Source organism: Gopherus evgoodei, chromosome 20 (genome assembly GCF_007399415.2).
Source record: "Gopherus evgoodei ecotype Sinaloan lineage chromosome 20, rGopEvg1_v1.p, whole genome shotgun sequence".
Lineage (NCBI taxonomy): Eukaryota > Metazoa > Chordata > Testudines > Testudinidae > Gopherus > Gopherus evgoodei.
This window is the reverse complement of record NC_044341.1, coordinates 3,032,332-3,057,189: the sequence shown is the minus strand read 5'-3', so window position 1 is coordinate 3,057,189 and position 24,858 is coordinate 3,032,332. Positions and strand designations below refer to the sequence as shown.

Sequence of the window (24,858 nt, the reverse complement as noted above, 5' to 3'; positions counted from 1 at the left end):
ACCGAGAAAGGGGGATAGGAAAGGAAAAAAAACAAAGGGTTCTCAATTACTCTGGATTGACACAGGTGTAACCAAGAGCAGGATCTGGCCCCCAGCATAGTTCCTGTACAAACCTCGGCTTGTCACTTGCTGCTACGGGGCATCCTGAGCTGTGCCAGCGACAGGCCCAAGAGTCAGCACTGCCATACCCTAGCCGTATTCCAGCATTACAGGCCTGGCAGCCCACCACTGCAGGGTGGGAATGGCATTGGATTCGGTTCACACCACCTTCAGCTTCCAGTCTAACAGCAGACCGGGACTGGCACAGCACGACACAATTCACGCCCTGTGGTGCCTTATTGCTTAATTCCAATCTCAGATTTATGATGTGGCAGGGTGTTAGCACAGGTGTCGTCCTGTGGCAGGGTGTTAGATGGGTGTCATCCCCCTGGGGGAAGAACAGGTGCAGAGGTGTGTGAACCCCGAGGGTCTGAACCTGCTCACTCAGGAGCAGCAGTGGCTCATTAACCCCGTGCTGTGCAGTGCGCGTAGCTGTCACGGAGTCCTCGGGTGATGCTCTGGAACTGCTCCCCACCAAGCCAGGCAGGACTTTGGGGAGCCTCCTCTCCCTTGGAGCAGACTTGTTCAGGGCAAGAAGCTCACACGTCTTCACCTCCTGGGTCTCTCCTTGGAGCATTCAGCATCCTCTGCCCCTCCGTGCGCTTCCCACAGCGAGCCCGCCCCAGCGGGGTCCTGGGGAAGCCACAGTGTCCTGCATCCCCACTTTGCAGTCAGACGTGACTCTCAGCCAACCAGTAAAACAGAGATTTATTCGATGACAGGAACAGGGTCTAAAACAGAGCTTGTAGATACAGCGAACCGGACCCCTCGGCTGGGTCCATTCTGGGGGGCAGTGAGCCAGACCCCCAGGTCTGCCCTCCACCCTTGACCCCAGCCAGCTCCAGACTAACAACCCCTCCCAGCCCCTCCTCTCTGCTCAGCCCCTTTCCCGGGCCAGGAGGTCACCTGATCCCTTTGTCTCCAACACCTTCAGCTGGCACCTTTGCAGAGGAGGGGCCCAGGCCATCAGTTGCTAGGAGACAGAGTGCCAGGCATTTAGGTGCACTGGCCCTTTGCTCTGCCAGATACTTAAGAACTGCCATGGGGACACTGAGGCACCAACACAGTATTCAGAGAAAACATTAAGAACATTCCCGGTTTGTCACATCCCAGACGGCAGCCTGGCGCTTCCAGGGACCCTGAGTCCTGTGTTCAGTGAACTCTTGGGCCCACCTGTGGCCGCATAAATCCAGGTACAACTCAGCAGTTCCCACCGAGTTCCCACGGAGTTTGAGATGTAGCCTGAAGCCAAAGCAACCCCCACTGCAGGGTGCATGTGTAATACCCGCTGAGCCTTGTCCCCATTTAGTGCCTAGCCCAGTGTCGAGGTTTATGAGTCTGCTCCTGCCTGTGAACTACTCGAGCTGATCCTTTTGCTCAGCTGGCAGGGGTTTCTGCTTTGACGTCCTGGGTTCAGGCCCCACAGACAACCCACCCAAGGGTATCGAACCTATAAGGATCGAAAGGCTCCCGTTATTTGCCAGCAAATCAGGAGGAGCGGAGACAATTTATAAAAGTAACTCAAACAAGCAGCAGGTTTTACCCAGATGTAGGCCTGGCCCTGACCCAGGGAACCTCTGGATTAAAGTGATCAGTTCACAACTATTTCAATCTTGTTTTAATCCAAATTTGGCTTCTCTTGCAAATTGAGTGTGTGAGGGGTTTTGTGGGCTTGTGTTTTTCCTGTCTACATGTCTATGTGTGCACCTAGCTGCCTGTCTATGGAACTTTGTGTGTTTGTGAATCTCTGGATTCTGGTTGTTCCCATGTGTGTGCACCCGTCTGTACGGTTGTGCTTCTCTGTGCTTTTGTATATCTGGAGGATAGTGTGTGGCTGTGTGTGAGCCAGGCATGTCTCTGTGGGGTGGGCTGTGTGTGTGCACACTCGGTGTTGCAGTCCGGAGGCAGATTTTCATGCAAGACACGACTTTACATTACACCCAGCCTCAGTCATCCCTCCCACCTCTCTCCCTCTCTCCATTCCTTGTCTACACATTGCTGTTGTCATCTTTAATATCAGGCCGAGATATGAAAAGCTGCAAGTTGCCTCTTTTCCTGCCAGGTTAAATTGTTCACCAGGAATGTTTATTATTCCCACAAGTCAACTTTCCCCTCCATGGTATGTGTGCAGGGGTCAGGCCTGGCACGACATCAAAGTGAAGGGTATTCAATAATCTAAAGCCTTGGAAAAGCTTTCGTCCAAACTCCAGCCACGGCTGGGTTTTATTGATGCCGCGTGCCATTCCCATTTGTTTCCTATAAACAGCACATGGTAATATTCAGTAGGTTTCAGACAGAGCTTTTTGCATATTCTCCCTTGTCCACAATGAGCTACTTGTTAGTTAATTCACCTACTGCAATTTCTGCTTTTTGTTCTCACTGCGGGGCCGGGCTGCTTTTGACCCAGTCACCCCAGAACATTACTCCACAGCTTTATAATTCCTGTGGGGGCTGAGAGGGAGATTTCAGAACCTGCTTTTCCACAGTCTTCCTCCCTCCCCGGAGGATCTGGAGGAAGCTTATGCATTTTCTCTCTCTGATGAAGAAGGGAAAATTAATTGGAGCAAATCGCCCATTGCAACATAACCCCCTTTTGGATGCAGCTTAAGCCAAAGAGGGGATGCTTCATCAGTGGGACCAGGAATCTCGGCTCTCCAGGCAGACCTGCAGTTAGAGGGAAGTTTAGTACAGTCCTGCTTCCTCCAAGCCCCCAGCAGAGCCCAGGGTGGTCGAATTCCTTGACGATACAAAAGGTTATCTTAGGAAAAGCTGGGAGCGTTTCAAGGCGGTCGATGTTGAAGGAGGTTCTGGTTGGCGGGCCTTGGTTCTATTGCTACAGGCTGGGTAGGAAGTCATGTGACTCCCAGCTGCTCCAGTTAAAAAAGCCACTGCATTGCAAAAGCGTGTTCTTGCTCCCTCTCTCCAGGGCTGGCGGGACAGGGACTGTACTGTGACAATCTGTACTGGACTGGCTGTAGGGAAAATGTGACAGTCCTGCCAGAAGAGGGTAGGAACAACCGCAGCTGTTCGGCAGCATCTCTTCCCCAGACCATAAATCGATGCTAATCGATCATTAGTACTCTGCAGCTCTCATTGGAGTTCTCCAAGTGCTTTCCAAATGCTAATTAATTCTCACAGCCATACCAGCAAGGATCACTACCCCTGTTCCCAAGTGGGGAAACTGAGGCACTGACTGGGGCTGTGACTAGTTCACTATCACACAGTGAAGTGTGTAGCAGGTCTGGAAATAAAACCCAAGACTTCTAACTCTTAGTTCCTTGCTTTAGCCACTACAGCCCATTCTTCTCCCAGGGCCAGGAACAGAGCCCAGAAATCCTGACTCCCCACTCCAATGACTCAGTCACACCTTCTCCTAGCCCTGCTCAGCAGCTCCAGCATAGACTGCAAAGTTAATAAAAGTCGCTGAGATCAGGCTTTTAGGATTCATTAGTAGCAGGGTAGGATTAGGAGCAGCCATTTCTCAAAGGTGTAGAAGATTAGACACTGTGGCTCTAAATCCTAACCTGCTCTATGGCTGTTGTTGAGTTTAGATGCCCAGGGCTCACTAAGCAAGGAAGGGACGTACAGGTGACCGGATGGATTTTTGTCATCTGCTCTTCCCATGTTAAAACCTGCCCTGGCTCAGTAAGACCAGAAGCCATCCCACCACCAGCTGAAATCATGTCAGATCTGATAAGCTAAGTGAAACTGGATGGAAGACTTCCACTGCAAACCCAGGCAGTGACGTTCGTGATTTAGGAGGTGATGCTTTTCCCTGGGAGCCAGAGCAGAGCCAAGCATTCAGTACAGTTTACCACTCTATCGCACAGCCGTGAACTCTGCCATGGAGATTTCCGGGGGGGGGCTGGGTTGGCTCCCACCACCAGGCATGGTGCCCTGGGAATTCGCATTCTGGTCTAGCAGAGCCTTGAGTATCGCTGCCTGTGAAAGGTCAGAGGAACAGGGTGATGCAGGGCCCCCAGGGACATGGCACCATTGGACTGATTCTCAGCCCACCCCTGTGAAAGCAGCAGGAGCTGAAGGTGCTAAGCCACGTAGCTGGAAATCAAGCCACGTATCTGCACGGCAAGGATGAGCAGGCAGCAGAGTTCCCAAGCTCAATACTCAGCATTCAAAGCTCGCCGCCAACTGGGCTGTGCAGTGACCAGAGCCCTGACTCTGACCTCACTGGTACTGGTGTAAACCAAGAGTGATTCTGCTGAAGCCAGCGGAATTAGAGCAGTGTAAATGAGATCAGAATCAGATCCCCTGTGTGCTGTGGGGCTCTTTTCCGCTCCCTTCATTCTCACTCGGGTAACAGCACTAGCAGCGTGGTAGCTAACTGGCTGCAGCTCTGAAGTCCCCCCTTCCACAGCCTTGGGGATGCAGGAGAGGATACACTGCTTTGTGCTTTTCTCTTGCTCACCTGTCTTGGCCAGGCAGCCCTAAACAATGAGCAACCAGGCCTGACTGCCACACCTCGGACAACTGCAGAACCCCAGGGATGTGCACAGCCATGAATGAACTGGGCATGCAGCCTATCTCCTGCTAATGCACCAAAGAGCCACAGCTGCTGCTACTCTGTGTTCAGAGAAAGCTGCGAACAGGCAGCTGTAGGCCCAAAGTGCCGAGTTGCGGGTATGTGAGTGGGATGCTCGTTCACCCTAAACAGGGGAAACAAGTCCCTCTTCCCCCTCCTGTAGTTGGTGTGTCCTCCTCTCTCACCAGACAAGGGGTGCTCTCACTGCCTGGAAAAGGCCAGGAATTCCTCGGGGAACAGAAATAAGGAATGGGTGGCTCCCCTGCTCCCGCGATTGGCACAGCACCTGCCCCTCTACCTGCACGTGTCCAGAATTCCCTTGGCAATGGCACCACCCGCACTATTACCACAGCCCAGAACACCAGCACTTTTCACACTAACACTCAGGCTTCCACTGTTTTGTAGTTTAGAGCTGTCTGGGGCACATCCTCAGCATCGCATCCAGCCACCTCAGCAGACAGATTAAATATCAGACGTTTGGGCTTGTTTTTAATAACAGACTCCAAGTGGGCCGCATGTTTGCATGCATCAGTGGGATTCCGCTCAGCGCCCTGCAGCTTTCAGGTAACGAGCCAATTGCCATTATACCAAGTACCCACAAGCTGCTGGCGCAGTGGACAGGGCCCTGGGCTAGGCAATGTTAGTGCCAGTCCCAGCTCTGCGGTGTGACCGTCAGCCAGTCTCTGGGATTGTTGCTCCGCACTCTGTCTTGTCTAATTAGACTAAGCTCCTCAGGGCAGAGACTGCCTCTTGCTAGGTCTGTACCTGGACGCCGCTATATGCTGCCCTAGCAGCATTTACCCGGCCAGGTTTGACTGCTGGCCTTTATGGCTTAGCCCTACCTTTGGTACGGGGGTGGGGGTCTGGTCTCCATTTCTTGCAGTGGGCTTTGGCTATTCGTTAGCACTCTTGAACCTCTTCTCTGACCTCAGGCTCCCTAGAAAGCCACTGGCGCTCCAGTTCCTATTTCCCAGGGCTTCGCCTTAGACAGCTGGACACAGCTGCTCAAGAGGTGCAGCTGCCAACATGCCAGCTAGTGCACTTCAGGCTTGTCCGTTCAGTATAAGATACCCAGTCTGAGCTGGGACTGTTTACTATCTGCCAGCCTACATCAGCAGACTCTGCTGAGCAGCCCAAGACGTAATCCGGAGCAGACAGAGACTTTGCTCCGTGAGGATTGCATATTTTTGTGGTGTTACAACCAAAGCATGAGGTTGGCTCTTTAAAGAGCCCGTTTGAAACAAACTACATAACTACCAAGATCTGCAACCATGCAACAGGATTAAAGTACAACTCAGAGATGCTCGCTGGGCTAGCTACAGCAGCGGCACTGATGTGCTGTCAATGCCCTCTGCTGGTTGAGGTCTCCAACAAGAGTTCTGAGCAGCAAAAGCACACTCAGATCTACGAATAGGTACAACAGAGGGGAAGAGCTCGACAGGTGCATTCACGCTCTTTGGGTGAAATGGCCACAAAGCAAAGATGAAGCTGTCTTAGCACTTATAGGGAGCTCAGACTCTCTCCTGCAGGAGCTGCACAGCATCAGCACCAAATCCTACCTCTGCGGTGATGCCCACAAATTGCGTCCTGCTGGAATTGCTCAGACAAGTGGTGAGCTGCGACTCTTGCACAACTTTATTCATGTTGCTCTCTCATGAGCTCAGAGCACCCTCTCCACATTTGTCAGTTCTGTCCTGCCTGAGCTCGCTCTTTGGGACAGGGACTGTATGGTGCTTGTCTGAAGTGCCTGGCACAGCAGGGCTCAGCTCCCAGGCGATACTGTCAACATGGAGGCATCGGGCCCAGCTTCATAGTTAGGGACACATTGAGTTTTATATTTAAATATAAACAACCAGCAGGGATATAACGGCCAGTGGAATTCAACATCTAGGGAAGAATTTCCCCCCCAGAAAAAAGTAAGCGATGGCCTCCTTGGGACAGGGAATGCAATTTCCTTATTATGGGGAACTAGGGTGACCAGATGTTCCGATTTTATAGGGACAGTCCTTATTTTGGGGTCTTTTTCTTATTTAGGCTCCTATTACCCCCCACTCCCATCCCGATTTTTCACATTTGCTGTCTGGTCAGCCTACTAGGAAGAGTCACTATTCAGAACCAGCATTCTGCTGAGCAACACAGGGAGTGTCCAGGCTTAGCTACATGGGGAAATGGACTAAAATAGCTATTCCAGAATAGCTGCCCATGTGGACACTCTGAAATAATGAGTGGGCTTTGTGAGAACACTAATTACTCCAGAATACAGTGACTTTTATTCCAGAATCAACTGCTCACCAAGTGAGCTAGTCTGGTCCCTCTCCCCAAGTAGACAAGCCCTCAATAATTCAAACTCATGACAGGCTGGTTCCACTCGAGGATAAATCATTGGCAATTTCTGCTCTCTCTAATTGTATGTGAACCCACGCTTTACTCCCGTAAAGCCTCTCACAGAGCCAATTTAACCTCACACTTTGTCCAGTTCAGCTGTGGCCCATCAGAGCTCTCAGCATCCCTATATGATGGAGTTGCAGCAGCTGGGCCATAGGTAAGGCTGAGTTTGAGCCTGCTTCAAAATCTGCTCTCAGAAAATAAGCCGTATCCACTTCAAAATTGGGGCCCAGGTAGGTTTTTTTCCTGAAAACTTTGAGTAACCAAATTAATCTTGCTATGGGGCCGAGGTGAGCTTCATGGCAAAATAAGCAAAGCCGAGGGCATTTATCCAACACCTTCACCACTTCCCCCCGCAGGGTCTGGCTAAAACAGGATCCAGCTCTGAAAACCCTTCTCTGTGCCCAGCTCTGGCAGGAGGTGAGAAATTGCTTTGTTCCCCTTTCAACACCTCAGCAAACTAACCAGGGGCACATTTTCCTTTTCCTGGTTCTAGCAGCTCTCCACTACTTCCCCACCTCCTGAGTGAATTCAGCAGGAGGCTGACACGGCCTCCCTTTGAAAGGCTAAGGGGCTCACTCACAGTTTTTCTAATCTACAGGGGAAACAGACTTGAAAATTGGCATTTGGGAATGTTTGACTTGGACTCAATCCCATCGCCATGTGAAAGCAAAGGAGAGCTCCAGTGCTGTAACAAGCGTTATACTACAATAGAAACAGGCCATGCAGGCTTGCACACTGGGCTTTGTAATCTTAAAACAAAGTGCTGTAATGGAGATCTAACCCGGATATTATTCTTTTCAAATGTGGGTGGGGGGGTCGGCTGGGTTTTTGCAGGGAGCGAGCTGAAAAAGGAAGTCTGACTCTTGGGAGGCAGGTTCGAGTCCCAGCTCTGAAGGGTGGGGGAATGAGTTTGGAGATTTTAGTATAGCCCCAAGTGGCATCATGGCATCAAAATTAGGCTTACAAGGGGAATAGCTGGAGAGCAAAAAGCAAGGGCAGAGGTGCTTTGGGGAGTGGAAGAGCTGTCTGCACTGAGAGGCCTGAGAATTGAATTGGGTGGGGCACAAGATGCTATGCTAAAATATTTTACAAATCTTTTAACTATTTTTATTATGAAATTAGCTACTGTTATACTATTTAAACCATGCCAGCTATATTGAAGACCAGTGTCACGTTGCACTCTATATGGTTTTATAAAAATATGCTAATGAGTAAATATAATGTAACTTTTAATATGCTTCATGCAAATGGTCTCCTGTAAGGTATCATTACAAAGCTTATAATCTATTGAGTGTGATCATCCTGTTTGTATAAATGTACTACTCTTGTATCTGAATCTAGATATATGAAATTTAGCAGAGGGTCTAGTGTAATTATGCAAAGTGTGGGCCATTAATGGTGGTTTGGAATCTTGATGACTCCCATTAACCAGGACAACTGTCTACAGATGGGTGTGTTTTACCTGTAAGTCTTCCTGTGTGCTGGCAAGTGGGCAATGAAGTCTTGCAGTGACGTGATCATGTCACCTGAACTGGAATCCATCTTTAACCTGGTGTCTTTCCATTGAGAAGGAGGGCGTGGAAACCCAGAGAGGGACAAAGGATTCCCGCCTTATGCAAAAGATATATAAAGGGGTGGAACAGAACAAAGGAAAGATAGGAGCCATCATGAAGAATCCCCTAGCTACCACTTGAGCTGGAACAAGGGCTGTACCAGGGGAAAAAATTGTGCCCAGGCCTGGAAAGAGTACAGTCTGAGGAAAAAAACTTACTGAAGCATCTCTGAGGGTGAGATTCAGACTCAGACTCATAGACTCAGACTCTAGGACTGGAAGGGACCTCGAGAGGTCATCGAGTCCAGTCCCCTGCCCTCATGGCAGGACCAAATACTGTCTAGACCATCCCTGATAGACATTTATCTAACCTACTCTTAAATATCTCCAGAGATGGAGATTCCACAACTTCCCTAGGTAATCTATTCCAGTGTTTAACTACCCTGACAGTTAGGAACTTTTTCCTAATGTCCAACCTAAATCTCCCTTGCTGCAGTTTAAGCCCATTGTTTCTTGTTCTATCATTAGAGGCTAACGTGAACAAGTTTTCTCCCTCCTCCTGATGACACCCTTTTAGATACCTGAAAACTGCTATCAGGTCCCCTCTCACTCTTCTCTTTTCCAAACTAAACAAACCCAATTCCTTCAGCCTTCCTTCATAGGTCATGTTCTCAAGACCTTTAATCATTCTTGTTGCTCTTCTCTGGACCCTCTCCAATTTCTCCACATCTTTCTTGAAATGCGGTGCCCAGAACTGGACACAATACTCCAGTTGAGGCCTAACCAGCGCAGAGTAAAGCGGAAGAATGACTTCTCGTGTCTTGTTTACAACACACCTGTTTATGCATCCCAGAATCACGTTTGCTTTTTTTGCAACAGTATCACACTGTTGACTCATATTAAGCTTGTGGTCCACTATGACCCCTAGATCTCTTTCTGCCATACTTCTTCCTAGACAGTCTCTTCCCATTCTGTATGTGTGAAACTGATTGTTCCTTCCTAAGTGGAGCACTTTGCATTTATCTTTATTGAACTTCATCCTGTTTACCTCAGACCATTTCTCCAACTTGTCCAGATCATTTTGAATTTTGACCCTGTCCTCCAAAGCAGTTGCAATCCCTCCCAGTTTGGTATCATCCGCAAACTTAATAAGCGTACTTTCTATGCCAACATCTAAATCGTTGATGAAGATATTGAACAGAACCGGCCCCAAAACAGACCCCTGCGGAACCCCACTTGTTATACCTTTCCAGCAGGATTGGGAGCCATTAACAACTACTCTCTGAGTACGGTTATCCAGCCAGTTATGCACCCACCTTATAGTAGCCCCATCTAAGTTGTACTTTCCTAGCTTATCTATAAGAATATCATGCGAGACCGTATCAAATGCCTTACTAAAGTCTAGGTATATCACATCCACCGCTTCTCCCTTATCCACAAGGCTCGTTATCCTATCAAAGAACGCTATCAGATTGGTTTGACACGATTTGTTCTTTACAAATCCATGCTGGCTATTCCCTATTACCTTACCACCTTCCAAGTGTTTGCAGATGATGCCTTTGATTACCTGCTCCATTATCTTCCCTGGCACAGAAGTTAAACTAACAGGTCTGTAATTTCCTGGGTTGTTTTTATTTCCCTTTTTATAGATGGGCACTATATTTGCCCCCTTCCAGTCTTCTGGAATCTCCCCCGTATTCAGTTTGATTAGACATAGATTTGTGCATTTTATTTTATTTTGCTTGGTGACTTACTTTGTTCTGTCTGTTACTACTTGGAATCACTTAAATCCTACTTCCTGTATTTAATAAAATCACTTTTTACTTATTAACTTAGGTAAGTATTAATACCTGGGGGAGCAAACAACTGTGCATCTCTATCAGTGTTATAGAGGGCAAATAATTTATGAGTTTATCCTGCATAAGCTTTATACAGGGTAAAACGGATTTATTTGGGTTTAGACCCCATCGGGAGTTGGGCATCTGCATGTTAAAGGCAGGAAAACTTCTGTGAGCTGCTTTCAGGTAAACCTGCAGCTTTGGGGCAAGTAATTCAGACCCTGGGTCTGTGTTGGAGCAGATGGGCATGTCTGGCTCAGCAAGACAGGGTGCTGGGGTCCTGAGCTGGCAGGAAAAGCAGGGCTAGAAGTAGTCTTGGCATATCAGGTGGCAACTCCCAAGAGGGTTTCTGTGATCCAACCCGTCACACCCAGTATCCAGACATTTATAACCACATTAGGCATGATACAATTTTAATACTGATTTAAGAGTTTTACAGGTTAGAGAGATACTTTCCATTAGCTCTTTAGTGAAGGGACTGTGTGTGGATAGTGATATTGCATCAGAGTTGCTACCTACTACTAACAACCAACAGCTTTAAAGTCTCTCCTCCTATGCCTTGGCAGAGCTGAGGGGGAGCTTAGGTCAGGACTAACAGCATGTGGCAGGTGGCGAGGATTGAGGCTCACAGGCAGAGCTGTACCCAGGAAGCCTGTATAGGACTGGGGTCCGCACTGCACAGAGCCCCTTGCTGTCACACAAGCTCCTAGGCAGCAGTGAAGAAAGAAGTGCAAGGGAAGTTTAAGCTAAGATTTTAGTCTCTAAAGCTCTTTACCTTGCAGCTGCTGCAGTGATGGTGAATTAGAGATTTTTGCACCCTCAACCAGCATCCATTCTTCCCACCAAGGACGTACAGCTTGTCACCGCAGTGTGACTGTATACGTTTCGGACATGGCTACGCAGCCAACAGAATGCATTCTGAAACTGCCTCTGTGCTGCTACATTTGATGGTTGGAGACACCTGCTGGCAGCTGTGTGCCATAGTTCTCAGGGCCACCTTTTTAGTTTGGCATTGAACTTTTCCAGCAAAGAACCCTTGGCACAATAAAGTATTGCAGACAAGAGTTCCTACGGGCTGAAGACTCAGCTGAGAGTAAAAGGTTTCCATGCTGAGATGGGTTTTAAGTTGTTTTAAACAGTGTTAGAGAAGTCTCAAAAGCAGAATTTGGGTCCCTCAGTCACTGGGTATCTATTCCTGTTTAAACTGACAGCAGTTTTCCTCTACTAACCACTAACTGTTTTGGTTCAATCCCTTGCAAATCTCTCATATTTATAGGACCTCTTTGGGAAAAGAAATACAGGCCACACCATCACAAACAGAAGCATCTTCAATCAGTTTTAAGCCTAGTTCCTCTGGTGGGAACATTATCCACTGTAAATTATTCAGTCAGCTACCTCACCATTCCTGCAGCTTTAAGATTAGTATCTTTGAGCTAGAAAGTGCATCACAACCTACATTCTGCTGCCTTTTAGGACCTGTGGCTAGTGTCCATTCACCCACCTCAGCCTTATTTCGCCATTGCTCACGTTGTGTTTAGTGTGGGAGAAAGTTTTCTGCATCATTTCCAGATAAAGTTATCTTCATTTATAGTTAAGCAAATTCTGTTTGGACCATAAGTGTAGGAGCAGGTTGTAGGCAGAAGAGGGAGCAAAGCACTGGTGCTTAGATAAGCATCAAAAATGTTGAACTAGGACTAAGATTAAGCTGTTTAGTACAGAAAATAGTCGTGGTGCATCTACAGCCAACAAACCTGTGATTTCTTTAAAGAGACAGAACAGAAAGAGGCAGCACGGGGGGATAAGGGCTAGATTCCCCTCTTGCAGTATGGCCAAGGCGTTTTCCTAGTCTACATTTCCAGTACAAAGGAGCCACTTGTAAAGTTAAGTGACTGGTTTGCAGAGTATGTTCACCCGGCACTGGCACACGGAATGCAGACCTGAGAGATGACTTTGCCAGAATGCCAGTTCCTGAATGAGCAAAAGCAGAGCTTGTGTCATGCCCAAATGCGACCCAGCAAGGAGTCTGGGATCCACGCACAAAAGCTTCTCCAAGCTACCATCCTTCTGGGCAAGAATTACACACACTTCCTTTAAGATAACCAATCATGACTGTTTCTAAATTGCCACTGTTGAAATTCCTTCCCACTACACATGCACGTGGCTGAACACATTCCTTCTACGGCACTCCTATCACCTTGTCACCCCAAGTAAGCACGCCACATCCACACTCATCTCAGTCCCTTCCCAGACTTTACTGAAAGGATCAGGAGACCACTGAAAAGTCATCACTGGGATTTTTTTTAATGTAATGGCTATTAAAATGCAGCCTTAAAATGCTTTACAAGGACCAATAAAGGGAAACAAATGAGTGATCCTTACACACCTTTGAAACACCACATTGCAATTGTACACCCAACATCAGCTCTGTCAATGCAACTCTTTAAATAGAGATTCTTACTGCCCCCTTAAGAGAGAACTGCAAAATACTATTCTGGGCATTCGACTCCTGTAACCCTATCGGAATTCACTTGAGTGAGGCAGGAATTCCACAAGGGGTGACATTCCAGACAGCTCAATGTTCAAAACAGGAACTGGCATCCCACAGAGGGATATAAATAAGACAGGAGATGGACCAATACACAATAAGAGCATTCACAATCTAGACAGTTCCCTTTCAAACCTTTCTGCACCCCACTCACTGACTGGGTGAAATGAACTTGGTGACTTCATAACCATACCTACCTTTGCCCTCTGGAATCAAGTGAAAGAGGCAGGATTTGTTCAGAGTTGTAACTGCACTGAACTCCAAGGTAATTTGTGACTCAGAGAGGGGGAGCTTTTCAGGGTCACAGACGTACCCAGTAAAGGATTTTACAGAAGCGGACTAAAGGGCACTTCAGGCTAGTGAAAGGCGACAGATTGGCAGAACAGATACAGCAGAGGTGGCAGCAGCTCAAGCTTCATTCACACCATCTTTCAGTGTACGCTCATCATCTTCAACTTGGAAACATCCTCCAAGTACAGATAAAAGGGGACTTTTGTCTGCACAGTCCAGTCCACGACTTCCTGGCTAAGGCTGAAATAAGGTAGTCACAACTCATGTCCCAGAGGGGTTAATTTTGAAAATGCCTATTAAAATTTGTCTCTTACAACGTCGCACTTAAATGCTTTTTATCCTCCAAGCACTTTGAATGTTCAATTGAATTTTTCATTTGAACAAAGTGTCAAAAGAGGTGAATTTTCCAGCCTCTTGGTTTATCTTAGACCCAGTACCACTGCTTCAATTCATTTAGTTATTCCAAACAAGAGCAGAGGATATAAATTGCTGTACCTTAACAATTAAAATAATGTGGAAACTTCTATTTTAATCTAACTGTGCACAACAGAAAGTACCAAAGCCTCATTTCACACCGCGGAGTATTACTACATCATAGCAGGAAAGTGGAATTACATTGGCTGAAATGCGTTTAGTACTTTGTACTGTTTAGATTTGATATCTACGTATTGTCAGACAGTGGAAATAAAATCCAGGCTGTACACACTATGAAATGCTGAATGCATTTCAGCCACTGTAATTTATTTTTTCTATTAAAAATATTCAGGGCATTATAATGCAATTTACTTGTCTCCCTATGAACCTTATCATATACCAGAGTCAGAACACCACCACTGCACAATATACCCAGACAAGATTGGTCCACAGGATCGGCTCCTAGCAGCACCGTTATGGGAGGAAAAACTGAAAATTCTTGCCTCTCCCGAGATGCTGGTTATGCTCTTCATCTTTATACCATTTTCCTCTGAAGGAAGGCACCCAGTCTCCTGTTAGGATGCTACACTCTAAGGCAGCCTTCCCTGGCTAATCCATAAGATAATGAGGTTTTAATTTTATGTGTATTTAATTATTAAACTCAGAATTAGCTATGAGTAGTTTGCTTTGAGTAAGAAACTGAGACCACTGCAGTATCTCAGTGTATATTTTGGAGAACAATATTTAATATTCATAGCAAGCTAACCAGGGCTACTTTTTTCAGCAGAGACTGGAAATGTTCATAGGACTAGTGCAAAAGTGAGAGCCTCGGGGTTCTAATATGGCGACTGAAATTCTGTTCTGTGAAATGAACTAAGAGCCTGATGCTGCTGACCCTCAAATACAGTCCCTGACAAACCAGAAGTTCGCTTTGCCACCAAACCCCTCTCACCCAAGAGCACCCTTACCCCAAATGGATGCAGATCATTTGCACTGAAAAGCCCCCAAGCTTTATTTTGGACAAAAAGGCCTGGTCTGAAGTGCTTTGCCATCCCTTTCTCACTCCATGAGCCTATTGCAGAGTTTTAACAACAGATACTGTGTCCTCAGTGAGAAGAGGCACAGCTGGAACGAGTAGGACCTACTCTGTGCTCCATTAGGCGCTCCCATTCCTTTCAGTTTATATGCTTCATTCTTTGCCCAGTCAGTCACATGCTTCACCCCCTCCATCGGCAAGCCTAGCATAGCCCTCACAAGCCCCAGTGGGAGCATGCATGTGTCTCAAGGAGAAAACAGCTCCCGTGGTGGGTTCTCTTTTGGTTATGAAACTCAGTCCCATACTTGAATCGCCTGGAGATCTTTTAGCGCTTAAGGAGCAAACTTTGACCACAGCCGAATATCCAGTTAAAAACTGAGTGTAGAAAGAGTCTCTGTGGGTCATATGAAAAAGTTATCCACCCTATGAAAATCTTTAGAATGAGCCTGTGGGATAAGCAGAGTAACCCAGAGAGTTGTCTCATATGGAAAATGAAAATGTAACAACTTAAACAGTCAGTGAGTCTTTAGGAGTTGGAATTTAAAAGGGGCACTAAATCCCTATGAATCCCTGACAAGAGCTATAGGCCACAGCAGCTGGTCCCTCCAGTCCCTTGGGGAGACAGCGCTGTGGCTCATTCCTCTCCAGCCGGGAGATTGTCTTCAATCCGCCTAACAAATTTCATCCGGATTTCTGTGACGCCATCTCCTTTCAATGTATCCTGGACAAATTTCACGTCCACAGCCATCTGAACCTGGGAGATGGAGGAGAAGCAAAAGCAAAACCAAAAGGAAAGTTGCTCTGAAGTTAAAATAACAGTTTCCCTGTTATCTGTCCACCCCTTAAGATAGTGCAGGACACTCATATGGGGTCCTAGAAAGGGCACAGATTACTGTATCAAAGATCACTGGCTTGTCCCCCTATGCCATAGGCATTCAGATACTATGGGGATGGGGCCATATCACTCCCTAGACAGATCTCCCAACAAGAGCAGCAGTTGGGATTCCCATCAGAACTCTGCATTGCTTCCAGAACACAGTCCAGCTAACTCTTATCCCCAGGGCATCTACACACTCCCTCTATTAATCGAGGCGGAGTTATAAACCTTACTCAGCACAGACCCTTCCCTTTTGGCAATACCAACCAACTGGCTCCTCCAGTTCTATTTTGCTCTTGACATAGATTCACAGCAAGAGAAAACATGCAGACCACAAGCTTGCATAAGGGGGTGGGCTGAAATGTCTGCAGAAGGTTCCATGTTTTCATTTCCAGCCAAGACCTCCACAACTCCCCCACCCTTCCTGGGAGAGAAGTAAAGCCTCACCATTTCCAAGGCTCCTCGCAGCACCCCGCACAAGAGGTTGGAGTAAATAAGAGATGAGTGGTTATCAGGCAGCTCCACAAAGTCCACCAGAGGGTTATTTTCCAAGATGAGGGAGAACTCATCGCCTGCTGGGCTCCAGTTAGTGATGCTCGGGGTGATGCCCAGATACATTTTAAATGCCACCTATTGGGTGATATGGAGCAGAGACCAGCAAGTGATCCAAATGGTAATATTTCCTGTCAATGCTGTTCATCAAAGAATCTTAATGAGCTTCACAAATATTTACTAAGGAAATCAGATCCTTGGCTCCCATCGAAAGTTAAGAGGAGTCAGGGACCTAACTTCCTTAGGTGCTTTGGAAAATCCAACCCAAAGCCACACACCAGCCCTGTGAGTAATTTTATCCCCTTCTCACAGGTGGGGAACTTGAGGGGAGCAATATTCCCTCCCCAAGGGGAAAAAATCCAAGAACACTATTTGAATCAGATTTTGCCTAGTTTGGAGCAGTTTCCATTTCCTTGGGTTATTTTCTCCCCATATTCAGGAAACTCTAGTTTGGATACAAAATACTTCAAAGTCTCTAGTTAAGCTCAGGAAGCAAGAAGCCACAAGATACATTTTAGAAGTCCTCAACTTGTGGTTTAAAGACATCACTTGCTGGAGGATTCTCTGCACTTTGAAGTCTTTAAACCACAATTAGAGGACTTCAATATCTCAGACATAGGTCAGGGGTTTGTTCCAGGAATGTGTGGGTGAGATTCTGTGGCGTGCATTGTGCAGGAGGTCAGACTATAGGGTCAGAAGGAACCATTATGATCTTCAAGGGCATGAGTCTGTGAGAATACAATTTGTGCACCATTCATTACCTCACTCTAAATCAGAATCTGTGCCCTTGGTGACCCACTGCATGGTTCTTCTTACCAGTCCATGGAAAGCCTGGATATGGTGCTGAGACATGCATGGGACCAGCACTGATAAAGGCATGCAAGGCTGTACTTGGAAGATTACCTTTGCAATTACATCTGCAGTTTCCCGGAAGTCATGGCATCTACCTACATTGGACCGGGCCAGAAAATCTTCTATTAGCCGAACTCCAATGTTGTAGCCCCTGTCAATGCACCAAACAGCAACAAACTATAGAATCATAACAGCACAGCTCAGCTCCAGGAAGATGTTCTAAATCTATGCAAAGCTGTTCTCTGAAACTATGTGAGGAGATACCAAAGGAGGGAGAAATATTTTGCTTTAGATTCTGAAAAAAACACAAGTGAACAGTGTTCAGTCTGCCAGCTGGGCTGGGTGCAGAAAATAAGGAACAGCAGTTTAAACAGTTTTGCCTAGTACAAACTTTCCCAAAGGACTCAAACTCCAACATGTTAACTTACATTTTGTCAAGCTGTTTATTGACATCTTCGTCGTTCTCATAATCCTTACACAGCTGAGTGACCAAAGCTCCATAGGTCAGAGTGAAGAGCTCCGAGCTCTAAACAGATTCAAAAGGAATTTATCATCAGCTGGGCAGAAAAATCCCTGGGCACTTTTGGGTTTTGTTCCCACCTTTACTTTGGTTGGCCTGGAGAGGGGGCCAGAAAGCTTCCAATTCAAAGGAATCAATTACTAAACCAACTCTACAGAGGTCCCAGATTTCCTATTTTAAGGAAACTTTAACCTCACAGTAAACTTTTGTGTATTTTAAAATCTTTGGGGTGCTGCTCAAAGGTGACAAACTGACTGCCCCAGAGACAGAAATCTTCCATCTCCAGCATATGAACCACATGGGCAAAGGCAAAGCACATTCCCCTACACACGTCCAGTACACACTGCACTCCCCACAGGTGTGTCCAACCCCGACCTGAAGGAGCCATCTATAGGGCTGTTCAGTCTCCACTGTCGTTCAATCCTTAGCCTCTCTGGTGGACTGCCAGTCAGTGTCTCTAGATCAGTGGGTCCCAAACTTTAACAGCCTGTGAACCCCTTTCACTAACCCGTCAAGTCTCACAGACCCCCTCATAAAAATGAATATTTCCAGGGATTTTCTCCTTTACCTGAATATAAATTATAAAAGCAGTGATCTTGGAAATATACAATTTGTTTTATGACATGCTTATTGCACACTATATTATTATTATTTATTGTTACAGTATTTTTATTACATTATGAAAACGGCAACACTTCCAAGATCTCACTTTCATAGCTTGATTCACTTTGAATAAGCCTGTTATAAGACAAGGCTCCTATGTTTCATCAAGGAGTATCAGATGTGAAACAGCAAGAAGGTATTTAAGAAGCCAACTCAAGAGTTTCTCCTACACAGGTATTCAGATCTTGAGCAGTCCAGACAAACAACGCACATTACAACAAAGCTTAAACTTGTTCTTCATCATAATTTTAAAAACAATTCTAGCTGCCTATTTAATTTTTAAAACAGAAAAAATATTCACCTCTCTTTCTGTTTCTTATAAGGAATCTTGAAGTTTAAGTCTCCTCAATGTGATAGAGATGCTTGCTCTGATCTGCTTCGCTCTTGGAAGTCCAAGGGCTGCGAGCTGCTGGCCCTGTGCTGCCCGGGGTCCCTAGGGACAGCTCTGTCCGCCATTAGGGAATTTTTTCCCCAGAGAACCCCTGTACCATTTCGCAAACCCCAGTTTGGGAACCACTGCTCTAGATCATAATCAGCACACACCATTAAGAACTGGAGTGAAACCTCCAAGTCATTTCATATAGACCACCAAATAATCTCTATCATCGCAACAATTTACAACTACTAGCAATGTGAGCTAGATTTGGACTAATGACTTAAAGAAGTGATAGTGTAAATATCCCATAAAAGCCCTCAACCTCTGTAATCCATATTTTACCTGTGTCACGTCTGCACTGTATTTCTCAGATTCCACATGCAGTTCTCTTCATTAGAAGATAAAACACCCCGCATTCATAAACTGATTTTTTTTTTTGGAGAGTCTGATAGTTACATCCCAGCCCTCAAAGATGATTTGTCCACAGCACATAATTTAGCACAAAAGACTGCATCTGCTCACAAAGACCAGGACAGGAACAGCTGGGACTGTTTCAGGTCTGGACTGAAGTACACTCGTAGACCTATGCAATGCATCTGCACCACTATGCCCACTTCTAATCAAGATTATTTTTCTTCCACAAGTGCCAGATTCATACAGAAGATGAATAAAAGAACAAATGCTCTCTCACAGCTACTCCCACTATTTCCTGAGCCTGAAGTGATTAAAAGATGGTTAGTGTTTTCTCAGTAACCATTAATCAGAACAGTGATTACCAATTCATTCGCTCCTAAGTTGCTGAAAAACAAAAGCAAAGAATCCACACCAAAGTTAGTTTTTCACATTATCTGAAATAAATGTAATTACTCAAGGAGACATGTTAAATTTAATATTTAAGACTTTTGGTTTCATTTTTTGCAACTGTTAGAAATATCATGGAAAGTCTCGTCTCAAATTAAGTAGCCTATCACCTACCATGAGATGCATAGATGCAGAAGGTGAAATGAATGGCAAATACCAATACTACAGAATGAAAGCAGCAGGCAGGCAGAAAGGAAGGGAAAAGAGAACATCAGAGTTAAGTGAGACACACTGATCACATCACATTCTGAACAAGTTCACACACAGCCAAGTCTGAAACACAGGAAGGAATCACTCCCAAGCTGCAACATTCAGTGAGTAGAACTTGGATTTGTTAGAAGTTATAGAGTATTCTGTCCTGTCATTAAGATCTAATGTTAATTAACAAGGTCAACAATTGGAGAGAATACAGATCTAGACTCTCCTGTTGGGTTAAAAGAGAATCAGCGAAACCGGGAGGAAAACCACTAGAATTACAGCTCCAAAGCTTTGGCATTTATTCGTTATTTAGCATTTACAATGCTAAATCCATCACTGAAAGTCAAAGATTAAGTTTACATTACTCAAAAATGACATGACAGAAGGCTCCTTTAGCTCAACTGGTATAGTCAGGAACCTGGGGGGAAAAATTAACCAACATGCCAAAAAGGATAAAATTATTGGTAAGGGACCAGGTCGTTTCAGCGAAGTCACATGCCTGGCAGCTGGACAGAGCAGTGGGTGAATAGATGGAGAAAATCCAGCTGTTACTGGTCCAAAGTGTTTAAATTAACTGCATCCTGTCCTCAAGCTTTCATCTACTGGTATCAATCTGAAAGAAGTGTATAAAAGGAGCCCACAATTGAAAGGAAGAGGCTAGAGGATGTCATTTAGTAATGTTCCAATGTTCCACTCAATGTGCCTATACAATTTAAAAATACCTAAAGTCACAGAGACCTGACCTGTAGATCAGTGCTTGGTTTTTACATAATGTGATAGACTCAAATTGTTTATCAGCTTTACAGCAGGTAGCCTTTTCGTATTTCATTCTCATTTATATATGAAAGCACAGCAAACTAATCATTAACCCGAGTTTATTTGGCCTTTTGTACCATCATCAGTAGCATAATACTATTGTGGTAACAAGAGTGTTTGATGCTAACTAAATAAATCCAATGCCTTAAACACAAAAGCCGTGTCCATACAAGAAAAATGGAGTCAGTGGCCGACAAAGGGGGTCTGCAATGGATGGAGCTCAATTACTGCTGAGTACAGACAAATCAAATTCAGCATCTGCACCCACTGCTGAAACCTGCAAACTGCAACAGATATTCATCTGAGTTTAGAAAAGGCTGAGGGAGAAAATAAAATTAACGAATGAAGTTCTATTTAAGTCAACAGGCCACATTCACTTGTGACTTAATGGAGCTATTATATCAAGGATGGATGAGTTTGGCTCCATTTATCTTAGTTTTGAAATTTAAGCTCTATACCTTTACTCCTCTTATCTTTCACACTCCTAGGTTCATCTGGAGTGGTAACACGGAATAAGATTATAAGAGGTAAGACACAAAAGTGGAATAACCTTTTCGGAAAGGCAATGTGTGGTATGTGCTGTGCAGTTCAAAGGCACATTTCTATAAACATAGAGAGCCTTCCTGCTCTTAACCTAAGGAAGCCAGGATTATGCAGCAGGGATTTGGAGCAATCAAATTTTTGAATTGTTCCGCTCCGGCTCTGGGCAAAAACCTACTGGTCCACGCTCCAGCTCCAGGCTCCACTCCAAAGCCCTGTTTTGCAGCACTATTGCACTCAGCATTACTTCAGCTCCTTACACTGTGGGTGTTGCTCTCAGAATTAGGAAAGCGATGGTTTAAGACTGATAACTCCCCACATAAATATTAACACAGGCCCCTACTATTACACTGACAGAACATCCACCACTGTCACACAGTGCTAAGTTCCTAACGCAGCAGCAGCCTCCAAGCACCGTGGGGTCATGGGGTGCATGTTGGGGAGACATGGCAGGGATCCGGGGGGCAGGTATTTAAGGCATCACAGAGTTATGCGAGATGCCCCCCCGCCTGGGGTGGAGTCGCTGTTCTGCGATGCAGAGCTTGGAGCGGGCACTGGGGTACCCAGGGCGCTAGTCAGCAAACGGTGCCCAGACTGACCCCCACGAGCCCCTCCCTGCAGGGCAGCCCGGGGGACGCAGCCAGTCCCTGGACGGCGCAAGCTGCCCATGCCTGGCAGGATGAGCCGGGTTCGTGGCAGCAGCTTGGCGATGGGCACTGCGGCCCCTCCACCGCGCTTGCCCCACGTCAAAACAGCTGGAAACCCGCCGAAGGCGCAGCGGGCCTGGGCTCCCCACCCCTTCCCTTCCCTGGTCTCCAGGCACCACCCGGACACACACACCCACATAGCTCCAGGCACCCCACCCCTCCACCCTGGACACCTCCCCAGTGCGGACACACACACCCCAGCTCCAGGCACCCCCCGCCCCGGACACCCCATCCAGACACTCCCTGCCAGCTCCAGGCCCCTCCCGGTCCGGACACTCCCCGCCACCTCCAGGCACCTCAAGCCGCAGACACCCCGTCCAGACACTCCCCAGTACAGACACCCCCTGCCCCGGACACCCCCAGTTCCAGGCACCCCCCGCCCGGACACCCCGTCCAGACACTCCCCAGTACAGACACCCCTGCCCCGGACACCTCCAGCTCCAGGCCCCTCCCGGTCCGGACACGCCCCCCCTCCAGCTCCAGACACCCCCCGCCCGGACACCCCATCCAGACACTCCCCGCCAGCTCCAGGCCCCTCCCGGTCCGGACACGCCCCCCCGCCAGCTCCAGGCACCCCCCGCCCGGACACCCCATCCAGACACTCCCCGCCAGCTCCAGGCACCCCCCGCCCCGGACACGCCCCCCCCTCCAGCTCCAGACACCCCCCGCCCGGACACCCCATCCAGACACTACCCGGTACAGACACCCCCCGCCCCGGACACCTCCCCAGTCCGGACACACACACCCCCTCCAGCTCCAAGCCCCTCCCGGTCCGGACACGCCCCCCCGCCAGCTCCAGGCACCCCCTGCCCCGGACACCCCCCTTCCAGCTCCAGGCACCCCCTGCCCCGGACACCCCATCCAGACACTCCCCTCCAGCTCCAGGCCCCTCCCGGTCCGGACACCCCCCCCCCAGCTCCAGGCACCGCCCCGCCCCCACGGCCCAGACACAAACCCGACTGCAGCCCCCCCGGCCAGGCCCCAAACACCCCCGCCCCATTTCTCTCCGCAGCCGCCCCGCAGGCCCGGCCCGGCCCGGCCCGGCCCGGGCCCGCCCGCCCCCCGTTACCATTTTCTTGCTCTCGGTGCCCCGGCCGGCCTGGCGCGACATCCTGCCCGGCCCGGTGTGCGTCGGCCCGGACCCGCTCAGCCCACAGCCTCCCGCAGGGCCTGGCGCGGGGTGTGACGGGAACGAGAGTCCCCTCGGCCCAGCGCCTCCTCCGCCCCGGCGCGGCCGCTCCGCCCGGAGAACTACCGCCCCCACAATGCACCGCGCGCCGCCCACGGGGCATGCTCGGAACGAGAGGCGAGAGGGAGGGAGACTTGCCACTCCCAGCATGCCCTGGGAGACCAGCACGTGACTCAACTACAGTTCCCAGCATGCCTTGGGAGAGCAGCGCGTGATTCAACTACAGCTCCCAGCATGCCCTGGGCGGACTCAGGGTGGAAGGACTACAATCCCCAGCATGCCCAGCGACGGCGAACCTGGCCTCTAGGGAGCACTGGAGGAGCAGCTGCATCCTCTGCCATGTGGCCTTGCCACGTGGGGTGGTGCCTGGCCCAGGTGCTGGAGTGTAGGCAGGAGCGCCAGCCTGGCCAGCTGGGTGCCCTGGGCAGCGCCAGGGGGTGGGTGTGTCCGTCTCACCAGGCTGGGGTCAGTGACCCCTGGCAGGTGGGGCAGAACCCAGCTCCCTGGCATGGGAGTGGAGTGGGGCCTGCTGGCATGCCTGGCCGCGCCCCCCCCCCCCCCCGCAGTCCTCGCACAGGGTCATCTGGCTCTTGGCTGGGATTACACTCCTTCGGCAGGCCAGCCCGGGAGCTCCCCGGGAGGAGGGTACGGCTGCCACATGTCTGGGTGAGGGGGGCCCCATTGGTCCCTGTGAAGCTCTGAAGGGTGTGTGTGTCGTGACCCACGCTAAACCCCAGTCCATGTGCTGCTAACTTAACATACAGACACAAAAACACGCACAGAGTGAACCAGCTCTGCGGCCTCTCAGGCACCCTGGTCTCACACAGTAGCTTTCCCTCGCATGAATGCTACACTAGCAAATGTGGGACAGTATGTTTATGTTCCTGCTGCGACCACTGTTATTCCACAGTATCAGAGGGGTAGCCGTGTTAGTCTGGATCTGTAAAAGCATATATCTGTAAAAATATACCTGCCCCTGGAAATGTCCACTACATGCATCTGAGGAAGTGGGTATTCACCCATGAAAGCTCATGCTCCAAAACGTCTGTTAGTCTATAAGGTGCCACAGGATTCTTTGCTGCTGTTATTCCACAGTTACTCTTGCAACTGGCTAGGGGTAATTGACCAAAAGAGGGCGGTTTGTTTGCAGTTAAGTCTGAATTAACAAGACTTGGAGTCCTCAAAGTGCAACGACTGTTTTATGTTACTTTATATGTTGTTCTCTAAGTATGTAATTGTTTCCTTGAGACATAGAGCAGTGCGAGTGAGCAAACCTAACTGAAGAGTCCCCGTGGGGAAGTGGTGGGAGGCAGGAGGATGGGAATTGGAGGAGAGAAGTGCAGGGGTTGGAGGAGCACAGCTATAGGGTGTAAAATCAGGGAGCTGGAGTCTGGAGAAGTGAAGGAACAAGTCCAGAGAGAGCTTTGGAAACCAGGAGGCCCATTTGGAAGTGGGTTTGGAAACTGACTGGAAATATAAACTTTTCATTTTTGTAGCTGAGTATGTCCTTGTCTGGTAGAAGAGTCAGCTCAGGAAACCTACAGGGGAGAGAAGTGAAAGTGACTTCACTGATTCACTTCAGCCCGGATCTGCTTCTGGCTGCTAAACATGCAGCTCACCAAACCTCTCTTCCAGTGTCCTTCATTCCTGACCTGCAGCCCTCCTACAATACCAATCCTAGGACTTACACAATTCTGCCAATGCGCCTTATTCCCGGCCTGAAACTCCAATTACTGTTCCAGTCTTGGCTCTTCTTGAGCAGAGACTAGGCACATCAGGCCAAGTTCTCTGTTGGATTTGCAGTGTGAACCTTTGACAATAGGCTGGGAACCCACAAACATTTGAACTTGTGACCCGAGCTTTGAATTGCAGTGGGATTTCTCAGAAACAAAAGGCTGGTTTAGTCACCTATTTCCTGAAATTGCTTCATAGCCACTGAGTTCGGAAAATAGTATTAAACTCCATCACATACCATAGCTAAATAACCAGAGCTCATTGTCTGCA

The 24,858-nt window shown here is 48.1% G+C and overlaps 1 protein-coding gene and 1 long non-coding RNA gene across 2 annotated transcripts; both read right to left on the bottom strand.

The window, feature by feature from the left end:
• Positions 1-12,694: 12,694 nt before the first annotated feature.
• Positions 12,695-22,852, bottom strand: TRAPPC3 (trafficking protein particle complex 3). Its single transcript, XM_030538892.1, has 5 exons — positions 22,735-22,852; positions 17,413-17,510; positions 17,036-17,135; positions 16,028-16,210; positions 12,695-15,457 (listed from the first exon to the last, which is right to left on the bottom strand). The coding sequence occupies exons 1-5, from the start codon at positions 22,774-22,776 to the stop codon at positions 15,338-15,340; spliced, it is 543 nt and encodes a 180-aa protein (XP_030394752.1). The 5' UTR covers positions 22,777-22,852; the 3' UTR covers positions 12,695-15,337.
• On the bottom strand, positions 18,412-21,765 carry LOC115637553. Its single transcript, XR_003997289.1, has 2 exons — positions 21,137-21,765; positions 18,412-19,258 (listed from the first exon to the last, which is right to left on the bottom strand). It is a non-coding gene; the product is annotated as an uncharacterized LOC115637553 (long non-coding RNA).
• Positions 22,853-24,858: the final 2,006 nt, after the last annotated feature.